We start from the raw sequence: 15000 nt of genomic DNA, 5'->3' as shown, positions 1-15000 counted from the left end.
TCACAGACATTTGTGAAAATAAAATATGATTTAAAAAAAATGAATTAATGATTAATTAATGATGAACGATTTGGAAAAGTGTGGGAACCCTGTTCCCCCCCCCCCCCCAATTATTTCTCATAAAAAATGAACAGGTTGATTCATGAAAAGCGTTTAATTGAAAGCGCTTGTCAAAAAGATAACTCAAAGCAGCTAACGTTGGCTATTCGCTGTTCCAGGCAGAGGACAACCATCCGGTCTCAGAAGTGACTCTATATCCAACAGATAACTCGATATTCTCTCCCATTCATTTCTTCTTATCTCGCTGACAACATTTCCATTATGTTATTTTGTTCATTTTTGCATCCATGTGTTTTTGTGTGCCTCTCATCTGCTCCTCACAGTCCTTCACTCACTCGGAAGGCGACGCGTTTGCATCGGGTTTCCTTTTCCTTCCCCCTTTTCCTTACAGGTGTCATGGATGCATTTTCTGTTTGTAAAAGTCTTTTCAGTTCTCCACCAATATCAAAACACATTTCTTCCAAAAAATGAAATGTTGTTTTGGAACTGATAATTCCATACATAATACGCTTTATATTTTTAACCGAATTAAGAAATAAATGAAGATTAACTGATCGTTTCCATATGGTTTCGCCCATATAACAACTACATTATCCTAACCATCATAACTTATACTAAATGATATGCACTTTTCAAATATGGTTTGAATTTAAAATACATATTTCATTGAACAATTTGATGCTCAGAGGTCTCTTAATCTGACTATATCAACCTGACAAATTACAACAAATCAAGTCATTTTTTATGGGTTAGATCAAGTACAAATATGTAATTGAAATGACAACTGCAGTTATGCACACTTATTTTCTCGTTTACCGTAATTTCTGAAATAAAATGTAATATTAAATGAAAATAATTGCTTTAATAAGCATTAAATACACAGTTAACACAAATATTTGGTAAAAAGTATTGAATGAAATCAGTTGGCAGATCTGTTGTTCACTGACTGTCTAAAGCACATTGCACACATCCCTTCTTCTCTCTCCCTCCTGTTTTTTTTTACAGGCAGAAGATGATTTGGTGTCTGAGGTAACTTGGGTTTGATGAGCAGTATATCTCTGTACTTGTGATTTGCGTTTTTTTCCCCTCATTTCGCAACTGATTTTCCTCCTTCATTCCTCCTTTTAACCTCCTGTTTCACTTCCCTATTCTAGCTGCCTCCTGTCAGTCTCTTTCTCCTCTCTCCATCTGTTTCTGCATGCGTCTCTTCAACTTAAGCTCTCACATTCCTCTCGTCTCATTCAGTCTGTTCTCCCCTCCAGGAGGAAGAAGAACTGCGAGAGCTTGAGGTAGATTGATACATGTTTTTTTTTCACTTTTTGTCTCTATTTTTCTTCTCTTTCTCTTTTTCTTTCCTCTCTTTTCTTTCTTCTAACTGCACTTGATATCTATTCTCTAGCACTTGGACCAAATTGAACATACAATACTTTCATACCAGATACATACGTGATTCACTGAAGTCCCTCAGTGAATAATATATACAACATGACATAAATTTAGCTTATTCAGTTTGGAAGTCAGTGTCTAAAAGGCATCAGACCTGAGAATGACAATTTAATGTATTAATAATGAAATGTAAGAATTAATTCATTTCTTATCCAATGTATAATGGTTGAGCTATTTTTTAAAATAAAGATATTCCTTTTAATTAATTCTTTATAACTGTTCTCATTGTATTTTAAGTTAGGATTTATTGTAATTATTCATCAAATCATAACGTGAGTTTGACAACATTTTAAATTGTTGTTGTTTTATTTTCATAAAGAGAAATACAGACCCAAATTGAAACACTACCTCAAATTAAAGGAAATGTTACTACAACAAATTACATTAGAAGGTCACTAAGCATTTATTTTAATTTATTTCAATTATTTAATTAATTGATTTAAATATTTATTTAAATATTTATAAAAAAAATTTTGTTAAAGGTATATAATATGCATGTTTTTAGTAATTTTTTTACTACATTTGTTTAGACACTGAAACATACATTATCAATAAATTAACACCTAAAAAAATAAATGCTACTGAGACAAATACCCCAGACCGCACATTTGAATACTAATATTACCATGTTGTAAACGATGCAAGGAAATTATATGATCAGTGTTGAGGGTCAAATTGAAACCCACATCCTCCACATAAGCACCACTACTCAGTGTGCTAAAGCATGTGCACTTACCACACGGCCACGACACTAGTTATATTTTTATTTTTGTGACATAAGCGTACCCAAGATCCCAATTTTATTTTCCACATTCAGTTGCGGTAAACTCCTCTCCATGATCCTCACCTGCTCTCCCTTTCCTCCAGACATGCTGCTTCAAGCTCTCCTCATCTCTCTCAGTTGTCTTTTCTTTTCTTCTCTTTTCTAGACATTCCATCCCTCACTTATGTTACAGGAGAATTTTTTCCCCATTGGCTGTCACTTCTAGGATCTTTCTTTATTGTGGAAACACACATATATATCCATCCTCTTAGCACATAGAACTATCTGGGTGTAGCATAACCTTCAGCTCCCTCAGTAGTTGATTCTTTCTCTCAAATACATTGATGCATTCTTCTGTTTTAATACCTAATTCCTTTATCGCAGGAGGAAGAGGAACATGCCTCAGAGGTACCCTAGGACATTTTAGTTTGTTTTAAGCATGTTGTGGTTGGGGAAGGCCAGGGGCAACAGTGCATGTCACCAGTTTTGTTTGAAATATTTCAGATTGACTAGATCAGTGGTTCTCAACCAGGGGTTAAGTGCCCACTAGGGGGTCCTCAGCACATTTCCAAAGGGGTCGCAAGTGAGTAAAAAAACCCAAAACAAAACATGTAAGTCATCTCAGGTAGCATATGCAACACGGTTCCCTGAGAAGGGGAACGAGACGCTGCGTCTTGGTGTTGACGCTATGGGGAACGTCATCAGGATGGCCGTTATCTGAAGCAAGTTTTACCACACGGCAATATTCATTGGTGTAACATTCATTATTCAGTTAGCAAAGATGAATTTTTTGATATACTCACAGCAAAGTTATTTTTTGTTCTTTGCTTAGTGGTAAAAAAAGAGAGCTTAAGGGCCGTTCACACCAAGGACGATAACTATAAAGATAACTATAAAGATATAATTCTAAAAATCGTTCTCCATATTAAAGAATAACAGAGTTCACACCACAACTATAACGATAAAGATATGAGGAACGACATCGTTGGGATCACTTTCAGAACGATTTTTTTCCAGCTGTCGAACGATAAAACACTGACAGCCAATCAGAATCCATTCTAATTTAAAGGTCTCGCGCATTTAAAATGGCAGATGACATTGCGTGCTTAAAAAAGACCGTTATCGGTTGTTGGTGTGTGGACGCATATATAGTTATCTTTATCGTTATCTTTATAGTTATCGTCCTTGGTGTGAACGGCCCTTTAGAGCGGCGTTTAGATGAATATCAACAACAATGACAGCGCTGAGAAAACAGCAGAAAATAAAGCATCTGATCATGTAGATGTTGACGTGGATTGTTTGCACGAGCTCTGCAAACGCCAAGTCTCGTCACGTTTATTTATACCACTTTATACAATATTGCTTTAAAGCCACAAATATCATAACTGTTATCTATAGGCCTACTGTAATTGAGTTCTTTAAGAAATTAATTATAAACAGAAAGATGTATGGCACAAAGTAATTTCATGTCGGAGCAGGATTTGAGCAAATGTTGTTTCACGCGAGCAGTACATGAGTGGACCGTTCGCTAGGGCCATAAGCGGTTGAGCTGCACCTCACTCCAAGTAATGTATTACTTTACTTGTTACTTGAAAAAAGTAATCAGATTACGTAACTCATGTTACATGTAATGCATTGATGATGCTATGGGTAACCAATACCCACTATATCATGCTGAAGGAATGCCTGCCTCACTAAACGCCAAACAAAATGCCGCATAGCACTAAACGACTCTGAAACTCAGCCTGAGTGAAGAGTGCGTCAACCCTATGTGACTTATTTTGCAAGTCACATAGGGTTGACGCACTCTTCACTCAGGCTGAGTATAGTTCACTCAGGCTATATAGTTGCGTTACTCCTTAAAGACAATATCCACAGGCGCTAGGGTAAAACTCCCAAGCTCCATAAAATATTTACAAAGGAAGTCCAGGCTAGTCCAGGTATGCCTTACTAGCACCTCAGCAATATTGCCGGAGAAGGCTCTTAGGGAGCAGCCTACAAAAGCAGCGAGTTGATAAAACCTCAGTGATTAGAACCTTAGCATAGACCAGGAGTGGACAACTACTAGTTTTTCTAAGATGTAGTCTATCTCTATACTGCCCAAGCTACAACCTTATGTATTGCCAACTCTCATTAACCAGGCTTTATAACACAAAGTCGTCGCAGGAGAGCTTAGGCCCTACTTAAAGACCCCAATTTGATTGGGGGAGAGAAGCAGATAAAAGAATGGGACGCTATACAGCCTGCCCATAACTCTACTTTAAAAAACTCATTCCCTGACGGATCATACAAGAGACCTTTAGAAGTACCCATTCAAAGGGGAGCATATATCCCTACGTCAAGATCCAACAATAGTTGGGCAGGGAGGTAAACGATGTAGATGGAAGCTTGCCGACTGCCAACATAGTTTTGTTTACCCTGCATCACCCCTCGGACATACGATCACTCTCCAACATCTCATCAAATGTATGAACGTGCCAACATTGCATAACATTATCAAACACTGCTCTTAGCATGACAGAGAGAGCAGTTTTGGATTTTGTTTTCTTTAAAACAACAAAAACCTACTCAATCCCTGTGTAAATTCGGCAAGGTTGCTACACCACAAGCTGAAGAGGGGGTGTAATGATCTCACGAGAGGGGCCATGGATGATGATCTAAGTTCATTTCATCAAAGTGCCCACTTGCATCATAACCTCACGGCAATACGCCGGAGGAAAACTGATGAGAAATGGTAATGTCTTTCTTTCCACATTGTCTCACCAATCTCTAAAGTTTGCACACTCTAGAAGCACTGAAGGGAATTCAAAGAGTTAAAGTTAATATATATATATATTTCACTCTTACAAAAAAACTACTCCAGTTAAAAGAGGCAATTGGAACAAGAGGTTGCATCATCTCACTGCATCCGTCCTTTGTAAACCGTTACCCACAGCACATCAAGCATTGCACTAGACCTATCAGATGATGGGTCATATTTTGTTGCGACACATGCCACTTACTGCGAAGACTGCACCTTCACCTCTCTGAACTTCCCCAACACCATTAGGTGCCCAAGAGTTCAGAGGGTGAAACCGGAACATCAAGAAGGATATTTTTTTCCTTCTCCTTAATGTCTGACAAATTTAACTACAGATGCCTCTCCGTAGCCGCCGTTTGATGGCTTTTTGTCTGGTGGCACAGAGGGCCAAGTCTGTTTTCAGGAGACAATCCCTGCCCCTGGTCTCTCAGCAGGAGAGAAACAAAGCCTTGCCAATGAACCGCAAAGTGGTCTGTAATGGTTTAGATGGCAAGACTGCAGCCTTCAACGGAGATGGGAGATGGCTCTTCTACAGGGGGCATCTTCTTGTATCCCCGCTCGCTCAATCCCTCCACATTTGTGTAATTTGAATGTGGAAAAGGAATGATGTGTATTGAATTCAGCTTCTTCCATGACCTCTTCACTTCATCCGGAAGAAACGGCAGGCTCATGGAGGAGGGACGAGCAAAACTCACCAGAAATCACGCATCGAGTCTACTGCGAGGAATGTCCTGTCTCTTGCGCAACAAAGTCGGGTTCAACCTGGTCATGGTGCGGCCCATTACATCCAACAGTTCCTCATTGGCGGGGTTGACGGAAGAAGCCTTGCTAGAAACAAGGATTGAAAAAAATGAAATCCCTTTCTCAAATTCCTCAGCCCGCTCGACCTGCGAGCCCCAAGATCTGAGTCTCCATGTCACAGACGGCAGCCGCAAAACCCAAAGCACAGGGTGCAGATGCTTGTCCCTCATCCCTCTAGAAGAGAGCAGAGCTTCCATACTGTGAACTTGTCACATTAAACGCATCCAGACCCCTCGAGTTCTCCCAAGTAAACAATGCAAAGATCATGGGTGCCTTCAGGTGTCATAAAACAAGGACAGGGAGGCACACACTTTCTAAATTTCTGAATTTGCTGCTTTTTTCTCTCCATAGTTTCATCTTTGTTACAACACACTACAAACTAATGGGTCCTCGAGATAAAAAAGTTGATGACGTGTAATTCAGGTGTTTTTTTATAATCACTGGCTGTCCGTGTGTGACGCCATGGTCTGCCGGGGGTGGGGGTCTTCAAATATTGTCTTTGAGTCCGAAAGGGTGAGAACTACTGGTCTAGACACTTGCATCTGAATAAGTTTGGCCTTTACATTTGTGTCATTGAATTGCTTGATTATTTTCTTACTGTTGCAGAGTTGAAAGCTGCTGCAAGCGATTCACTTTTGGAGTATCACACATAAAATGTCCCTGTTATTTGACAGGAGTCAGTGAAATAGGTGCCAGTGGTGTGAGGCAGGGTGGGGCCGAGAGCCGTGGGAGCGGAGCAAGGCCAGTGACGAGGTGTCTGCTCCCACAGCTCTCAGCCCCGCTGCTTCACTACACAGTGCCCTAAATATTCGTTTGTTCTGCTTATATGTCACTCTTTTATAGCTCAGTGAGTTCTCATGTTTCTTTAAAATATAAAATGTGGCTCAGAAATGTATCTTAAAGTGAACTTGGCCAACATCGCTTACACCAGCTTTATCTTGATCAAACAAAACCCACAAAATAAGATACGTTTTATATTATTATTGAACACTTTAACAGTTTAACATATTTGCAATTGTTGGGTCAGTGTGTTCAATAAAGACAAAAAGTATTTATTCTAGGTTTTGTTAAATCAGACTTTGTTTTTTATTAGACGTATTAACTAACATATTTACAAACCTTGATTTGTCCCTTTATTTGTTACAGTATTGTAACATATTTTAAAAAAAATAAGTTATCAGATATTAGTTTTTTTTCTCATCAGATCTTTGTAATTTATTATTATTATTTTTTAATGCTATGTGAACATCCTCCAGGTGTGACAATTGTCTAAAGCCTTTAAAGAATCATGGCAATTGTTTGGCTGATGGCAAGATGTACATCTATAATCTCTACAGGGAGGGAGAACGTATTCCCCCTTGACGATTCGTATAAGAGATCACTGATGTGTGTCTGTGTCTGTTCTTATCACATGTGTTAACCCATAAAGTCCAGAAGAAATTGTTTCAATGCAGAAATACCACCAATATCTCCAGGCTATTCATATATGCTGTGGTCATCTTCGTCATCATTATGCCTGTACACAAAAGAGAGCATCTGGTTCATGTGTGAATTCAATCTGATTAACATAGACATAACATTAACATAGAGCCGCAAGCGTCTAGCTCATGTGTGCCTCGATGGGCTTCAGACAATCGTCACACCTGGAGGGTTTTCCCACAACTGACACAGCATCGAGTCAACCTATGAAAGGGAAAGTTAGTTGGTGCACTTCTAAGTAAAGGGAAATTCAAGAACAATAAATAATAATGCAACATTACAATGTCATCATATATCCAGATAGCCAAATAGTGTTTGGGTTTCCGTTTTTATGCTCCTCCTGAGTCCTGTACTTGTCCTTTTTATGGAATATGCGAATGACTTTTTTGTTTGAAGGACCAAGGTGGAGAAAATTCATTGTTCAATGTGCACTATGGAGTTTAATGGACCATTGTAAACATGATGTTGATGCATAGAGAAAAAAATCGGACTTTTAGCAAGACCATCAGCAATACACGTTGGTTTGAAAATGTTGTTGTGAAATAAGCAGGACATGGACTTTGCTCCTTTAAGATGGCATGGTTGACATTCAGATGGGAACAAAATGCAGGGAATGTTTTGGTGTGGAGTAAAAAAATGCTGTGAAAAATGTTCTGTTATCTCAGCATTGGGTCTGAGTGTGTTTTCAATGTCATAACTCCTGAGTGAGAGAGAATGTTAAAAGGCTTTGAAGTAGAACGGCACCGTGGTAAACTTGTCTTGAAAAAAATAGTTTCTTCATAGATTGGAAAAGCATTTGACTGATTCAATATGCTGATGCTGCTTATATCTAAATTGAGTAATCGATATTCACTTTTTAGGCTAATTAATAATTAATTCACATAGATAGATAATACAAATCTGCTCAAAATTGTTATGTTTACCTCTAAAAGCCAGGCTGTACAAAAATGATTAATAGACTAAATGATTAATCACTATAATGATTAAAACCGAATAATAATGATTAATAATGAAGAATAGAATAGAATTATGACCAAACACATTATACAGAAAGCATTTATAGCACATCTAGGAACAATATGCTGTTAACTGTGTGATTGCTGTCATTCACAGGAAGACTAGTGTTCTGAAACTGAGGACTTTGGACCCGGATTTTCCCACACAGGTAATACATGCCTTTCTTTTGTCTTCTCTGCCACTTGGTGGCGCTGTATGATACCATTTGCTTCAGTAAAAAACCACACAAGTGTCCTGGACTCAAGATATTTGTGTGCCTGCTGAACCAAAGACAGTTGATTGCTTAAAAGAAAGATCCTGCCAGCAATGACTCACATGTTTATGTTATCTTAAATCATATTGGCTTAAATTGACTTGCTGTGTTTGTTGCATTTGTTTATAAGCATTATATTATTTATCTCATATTTAATAATCTCACAGTCTTAAAGTCATAAGGACTATTTTTTTCTTTATCGTTTAAGATAAAAGAGTTCATTGTATATGAAAAGATACTGTAACTTTCATAGTTTAAATACTAAAGCATGCCTGGTTTCACAGACAGAGGGTTGGATTAAGCCTTAGTTCATTTAGGACATTTAAGTAGCTTTTATAAACATGCCTTGGAGTAAAACATTACTGGTGTAGTAATATTGCAACTTGCTTTCAGTTAAAACGGCTCAAACATGTATTTTAGTCTGGGACTATGTTAAGCATCGCCTGTGAAAAGCGGGGATTAACTCATACAATTCAGTGTTCAGAAACGTGGCCCTCCCAGTCCCAGTGAATAACATCAGCTGGATAGATGATTGTATTTCTTCTGGTGTATAACACCAGAACATCTATTGACAAAAGACCCGTCAAAGTTAATCAAAGTACTGCTGTTCATTTCAAAGAGTTTCTTAAAGGAACAACAGCGAAATTGGGCTGTTTAATTCTACAGTAAGTAGAAGGTGAAGTAACTATACAGTAACTATGCAGTAACTATACAGTAAGTAGAAGGTGAAATTTAAAAGATATATATATATAAAAAAAACATTTACTAATGTTACAAAAGGACCCCAGAGAGTACATAGTAATGTACAGTTATTTATATAGGGATAATTTAAACTTAACCAGTCATTGTCTAAAAATAAACCACAACAGGGTGGTCAGGACTCTGACACAAAGCAAAGGGATCATCATACTTGCATCATACATCATCCCACTTATCAATATGTAATATAAAAATTGTAACAGTAATATTTATTTGAGTTAAAATCTTACTGTCTTGAGTCGCTAGGTGGCACCAAATGTAACGTCCAGTATGAAAAGAAAGAGAACAGGGAAAAGAAAGAGAACAGGGAGTGACTTTGCTGTCAGAGGGTCAAATACAGTTATGGGAGAAATTAACTTTTGCCAAATAAGTTTTTATCCAAATTAAATCTGATACTTAACAATTCATTCATTATGTTCTCATTATAATGATCACTTGTTATAGTATGATAAATGGCTAAATTGATTTATTTATTCAATATAAATTATATTATTTTATAATTTAAATTATTTTATATTAAATTATATTATTTATTATATACATTTTTACAAAAGAAAAAGATTGTACAAATCACCAAAAATATATTTATAGTAATGCCCTTATAATGAATACCTACTAGCAAGTGAGATGAACCATTGACTGTAAAATTATGAATGACAAAGGTTTAACTATACGTATTAAATACCTTTGCACAAATAATTTAACATGAACTGTTTTGATGAATAGTTCATGTGATATATAGTGATGAAATTAATAAGATGCAATATGACAAGCAGAAAACTAAAAAATCTTTCAAACAACAGAAAAACAGTAAAATAAAGACCTAAATGTGTATTTTGGACTTTTTTCCACCATAAGTCTGAAACAAGACTTAAGTGTCTCCCCTTAAGTGCAATATTTAATTTGATCTATATCTCTGCCACTGTCCTTCCCAGTATTTTATTGGTCATTATATATTATTTAATAGGTCAGTGAATAAATGCATGGATCAGCATTTGAATGTTAAGCATGGTCAAGTCAATTCATCTTTATTTATTTAGCACTTTATTCAGTTCAGCTTCACAGCGATAACAGGAAAATAATGATCAATGATGCAAACAGAGTTCGATTCGGCTCTAAAGCAGCTCTAAAAAGACAATAGTAAACAGCCATTATTCAGCTGACGTCGGTTCAGTGTTGATTCAGTTCAGTTCAATAACTGCTTAAAGTTCATTAATTATGGAATGAGCTCAATTAATCTATAAAGGAGCCCAGTTCAGTTCTCATCCAATGGTGTCAGTGCAGTCAAGTCAATAATATTGTTGAATATTAAGTGTCCCCAACTAAGCAAGCCAAAGGCGACAGTGGTAAAGAACCCAAACTCAATCAGTGACAGAAATTGTGAAAGAAAAAATTAACCAACATGGTGTGATTATGATTCCAGACTGCATCACAAGTCAGATTGTGGATTGGTATCATTCAGAATATCTGCATATTGTTGGTCTGGAATTAATCTTGTTGCATTGAGGGTCCACTGCTATAAAATAACCTTATTTTAGTAAATGAAACGCACATCAGCTTAAAGGAACACTCCACTTTTTTTTGGGAAATAGGCTCATTCTCCAACTCTCCTAGAGTTAAACAGTTTTACCGTTTTCGAATCCATTCAGCCGATCTCCGGGTCTGGCGGTAGCACTTTTAGCATAGCTTAGCATAGATCATTGATTCTGATTAGACCGTTAGCATCTCTCAAAAAAATGACCAAAGAGTTTTGATATTTTTCCTATTTAAAACTTGACTCTTCTGTAGTTACATCGTGTACTAAGACCGACAGATAATTAAAAGTTGCGATTTTCTAGGCCAATATGACTAGGAACTATACTCTCATTCCTGCGTGATAATCAAGGAACTGCTGCCGTACCAGCAGCGCAATGATATTACAAACTTAGTGCCGGTCACGTTGGAAGTTACCGAGCTGGGGACTACTTTCAGGCGCTGTGTAATATCATTGCGCTGCTGGTACGGTAGCAGTTCCTTGATTATTACGTATTATTATTACATTTGTGTATAGGGAAGAAGAAGAAGGCGGGAACCGGTGAACGTAAAACGTAATTTTAAAGACAAAATAATCAAACAACAAAACAAAAGTAAAGCATATAAACATAAAACAACAACATTAAATCGAGGTCTGGTCCTCTCCTCAGTTACTCTTCCTCTTATCGCTCCGGAGCTCCTCCGCGGGACTCGAGACCGGTGTGGCGCTGGTGACGCTCATAAACACTCGCACCACTGGTCTCGCTCCCTTCCCGCGGCCCCGCCCTGCTTGCCACACCAACTTTAAAAATATCTCTGGCCGATAATTTAGTTTACATTTGTCAGTGATATATCTATTAAGCAGTTTGGATTTGCTGTATGGTACACACTGCTTAACGTGAATATAGGCCTACTTTTATATTTAAGTTGTTAATTATGTGTTTAATTACGTGTGGATTCAACGCGCGCCAGATGTGGGCCGGATCTGGTTATGTGGTGATATTGAGAATTATAAAACCTGTAAGGTGTTGTTCAATTTATAACAATTTTGTGTTGTGACCAGCCTAATTACTATTTACTATAAACACATTTAACATTTTTTGTGTGTTATTTTTCATTTTCTTTGTGGAAATCAACAGCATGACAGATAAGTGTGAGGGGTGTCATGATGTTGACGAGCTACCTTTGATGCTTCACATTTATGAACACACAATGTGCTTTTCCTTCCAGCTTGAAGTCCCCTGGAGCGATCCAAAATCCCCCACACACACCTTCACCGAAGCGTTACTCAAGCCAAATGTGACACCACTGCACTGGAGAATATGCACTCAGGACCCCGACTTCAAGCTCCCCATGATAACTGTGCCTTATCCCATTATACTGATGAGGCTGCAAAAGGCCTTTGTATGCTTTTATTGCTTAACTGGCAAGTTTCAAGTGAATTTTAAAGGGATGTCTTTTTTTCTTACTGTACATATAGAAGATAGCTATTTCTATAACCTTTAAACTAACATTTAATGACTTTGTTTCTATAGAATCCCAAATAGTTGTGCTGAACCATTTAAATGTGCCAAACCAATACTTACAGTATCTCTCTGTGTTGTGAAGGACACTACCAGTCAAACTTTGGACACACTTTGCTACAATGCTAAATGCTAATTATAATATCAACCCGTAGCAAATTCACAGGCTTTCTCAACTTCTAGACGGTAGGAGAAAACTTGTATGTTGTGTTATCAAAGGCTGTGCGTTCGATCAAATTCTGTCACTTAGCCGAGCTAGCCGTAAGATAACATTTTTTAGATGCTAACATTTTCACTTAGCCGAGCTAGCCGTAAGATAACATTTTGTAGATGCTAACATTTTCACTTAGCCAAGCTAGCTGTAAGATAACATTTTGTAGATGCTAACATTTTCACTTAGCCGAGCTAGCTGTAAGATAACATTTTGTAGATGCTAACATTTACACTTAGCCGAGCTAGCCGTAATATAACATATTGTAGATGCTAACATTTTCACTTAGCCAAGCTAGCTGTAAGATAACATTTTGTAGATGCTAACATTTACACTTAGCCGAGCTAGCCGTAAGATAACATTTTGTAGATGCTAACATTTACACTTTGTCGAGCTAGCCGTAAGATAACATTTTGTGGAGGCTAACATTTACACTTAGCCGAGCTAGCTGTAAGATAACATTTTGTAGATGCTAACATTTGTCCCATTATCCCAAAAAACTGAATAAAACTATGCAAGGCAAAAGAAAACGGATCCAAAAGACAATAAATATGGTTCATGAATATGAACATTGCCTATAGTTTGTTTTGCTAGTAGCATGAGAGAGAATTCAATTTAAAAATCCAATATTGTCAATATTATTTTTCAGCAGTTAATAGTTTAGCATATTGTTGGGTCTGTACAGCTCATGTTAAAAGAAATATTTGATCATCTTACAGTATGATTGGAAATTGCCCAAACAGTTTTAGCTAATTGAATATGAAATTAGGGCTAAGAATATTTAAGGATATTTTAAATAACAATTTAAAAGTCGGGCCCTCAGGCAAAAAAAAACTGTTTATAAACCACTGAGTTAAAATATAATAGTTTTGATTTGTTTAATATTTTCGGTCACTACAGAATTGGCATGCTCCTTTTTCCGTTATCATCCTGAAATATGGAAAATATTATGGAAAATATTAGTAGTAATAAAGGCAGAGTAGGTGTGTCCAAAACTTGTACTGTCTGTAGTTAAATGTACATGTATACACACTTCATGGGGCGAAATTAGACTACACCAATGCTTCAAAGTCGGTTACAGCCACAGTTGAAGTTAAAATTAGACAATAACACTGTAAAAGGGCATACGACATAATTCCCGACTTTTTCAGTCTATTGTGTCTGATTTCAGTCCGAATACGTGACGTCACTTCCTGCGGGAAGCCATTCTCTATAGTCGTTCGGCAGTTCTAATGCACTTTGTATGTAGACAGAAGTGAATGGTTGGGAATACCCTTATTTACCATTAAAGAGTGAGTTTTAAAGGCGCTGTCTGCTTCATTATGTTCTATTCTTGACACATTGTGTGTATTTAAAGAGCAGAAATGTTCAACCAGGGTGGTGCCGATTCAATAAACAGGATGTGACCTTTAAAGAGATTCCCTAGAGATAGTGACTGAAAGACAAGGAGGTTTTCTCATGCTCACATTTGACTTAACAATGGCAGCAAATTTCAGACGTTATTTTAGGCCGCCACTGAAATATTCACCGCAGCCTGTGAGTCACTGTGAAGGTTTGCAGTGGTCAGTTCAAGGCTAAAAAGGCCGTTTTGCTTTCAGTAATATTTAACTTGCTAGTTTTGGCCACATCCCACAGTTCCACACAACCTGCTACTGTGTTGACTGTGGGAAACGTGATCTCTGTATGTGACTCTCTGGGATACTGTATGACCCTTCCTGGGAAACGCAAGGTAAGAATGCAGCAGCTGGATTTGTTATTCAGTAATTCAATAAATCCTTTGATAAGTATTTTATATGTTGGACAAATGTGGGTCACAGGTGTAAACGGTGACCCATTTCAATATTTTAAGGTCAAACAATATCTTGTTCATGTGTTGTCATGATTTAGAGTGACCGTAGCAGACTCATGCACTATAATGTGGGAAAAATGTTCAACATCTCACATTTAGTTCGTTTAGTATTCTCTCTCTCTCTCTCTTTTTTTTATTTTTATTTTTTACAGCAACGAGCATATAAATTGTATTCGGGTGAATCTTACAAAACCAGTTAAGAACATGACCATAATTTAACTCAAAAGAAAAGAATAGAATTTATATTTTGCACAAAGAAATCAGACTAATTTTATTTGTATTATTTTATTATATTATTTTCATCACAATTACACACATTTTCCCTACATGTCTTATTACCGTAAAGTAAAAGTTGAAATTATTTTTTATTATACTTGCATATTTTTTTTTATATATATATATGAATTTTGAAGGGAAAGTGTATATTTAGGCCCTATAACTGGTCATCATTTCTCAGTTAAATCACCTTTTGCTTGAGGTCCTGCAGCATGAATATATACTGTATATAATTATTTTTATTTATTTTT

At 37.0% G+C, this 15000-nt stretch overlaps 2 protein-coding genes across 10 annotated transcripts in view; both read left to right on the top strand.

The window, feature by feature from the left end:
• sh3bgr (SH3 domain binding glutamate-rich protein) overlaps window positions 1-13928 on the top strand; it is a 26865-nt gene extending 12937 nt beyond the window's left edge. For 3 of the 8 annotated variants that reach the window (XM_079608926.1, XM_079608923.1, XM_079608927.1), the window contains 4 exons: window positions 1323-1349; window positions 2654-2677; window positions 8463-8514; window positions 12121-13928. In XM_079608926.1, the coding sequence (XP_079465052.1) occupies window positions 1323-1349; window positions 2654-2677; window positions 8463-8471 (60 nt within the window). In that variant the 3' untranslated portion in view covers window positions 8472-8514; window positions 12121-13928. Of the gene's footprint in view, window positions 1-218; window positions 246-1065; window positions 1090-1322; window positions 1350-2653; window positions 2678-8462; window positions 8515-12120 lie in introns of all 8 variants that reach the window. The other 5 variants (XM_079608924.1, XM_079608928.1, XM_079608929.1 and 2 more) reach the window with 3 other exon arrangements.
• Window positions 13929-14093: 165 nt separating this feature from the next.
• The window catches only part of igsf5b (immunoglobulin superfamily, member 5b), a 24585-nt gene continuing 23678 nt past the window's right edge, over window positions 14094-15000 (top strand). Inside the window, exon 1 of one of the 2 annotated variants that reach the window (XM_079611026.1) lies at window positions 14094-14353. In XM_079611026.1, coding sequence (XP_079467152.1) covers window positions 14330-14353 — 24 coding nt within the window. In that variant the 5' untranslated portion in view covers window positions 14094-14329. The remainder of the gene's footprint in view (window positions 14354-15000) is intronic. The other variant, XM_079611027.1, reaches the window with a different exon arrangement.

This window comes from Phoxinus phoxinus, assembly GCF_949152265.1.
Source record: "Phoxinus phoxinus genome assembly, chromosome: 4".
Classification (NCBI taxonomy): domain Eukaryota; kingdom Metazoa; phylum Chordata; class Actinopteri; order Cypriniformes; family Leuciscidae; genus Phoxinus; species Phoxinus phoxinus.
This window is presented reverse-complemented; position numbering and strand designations above follow the sequence as displayed.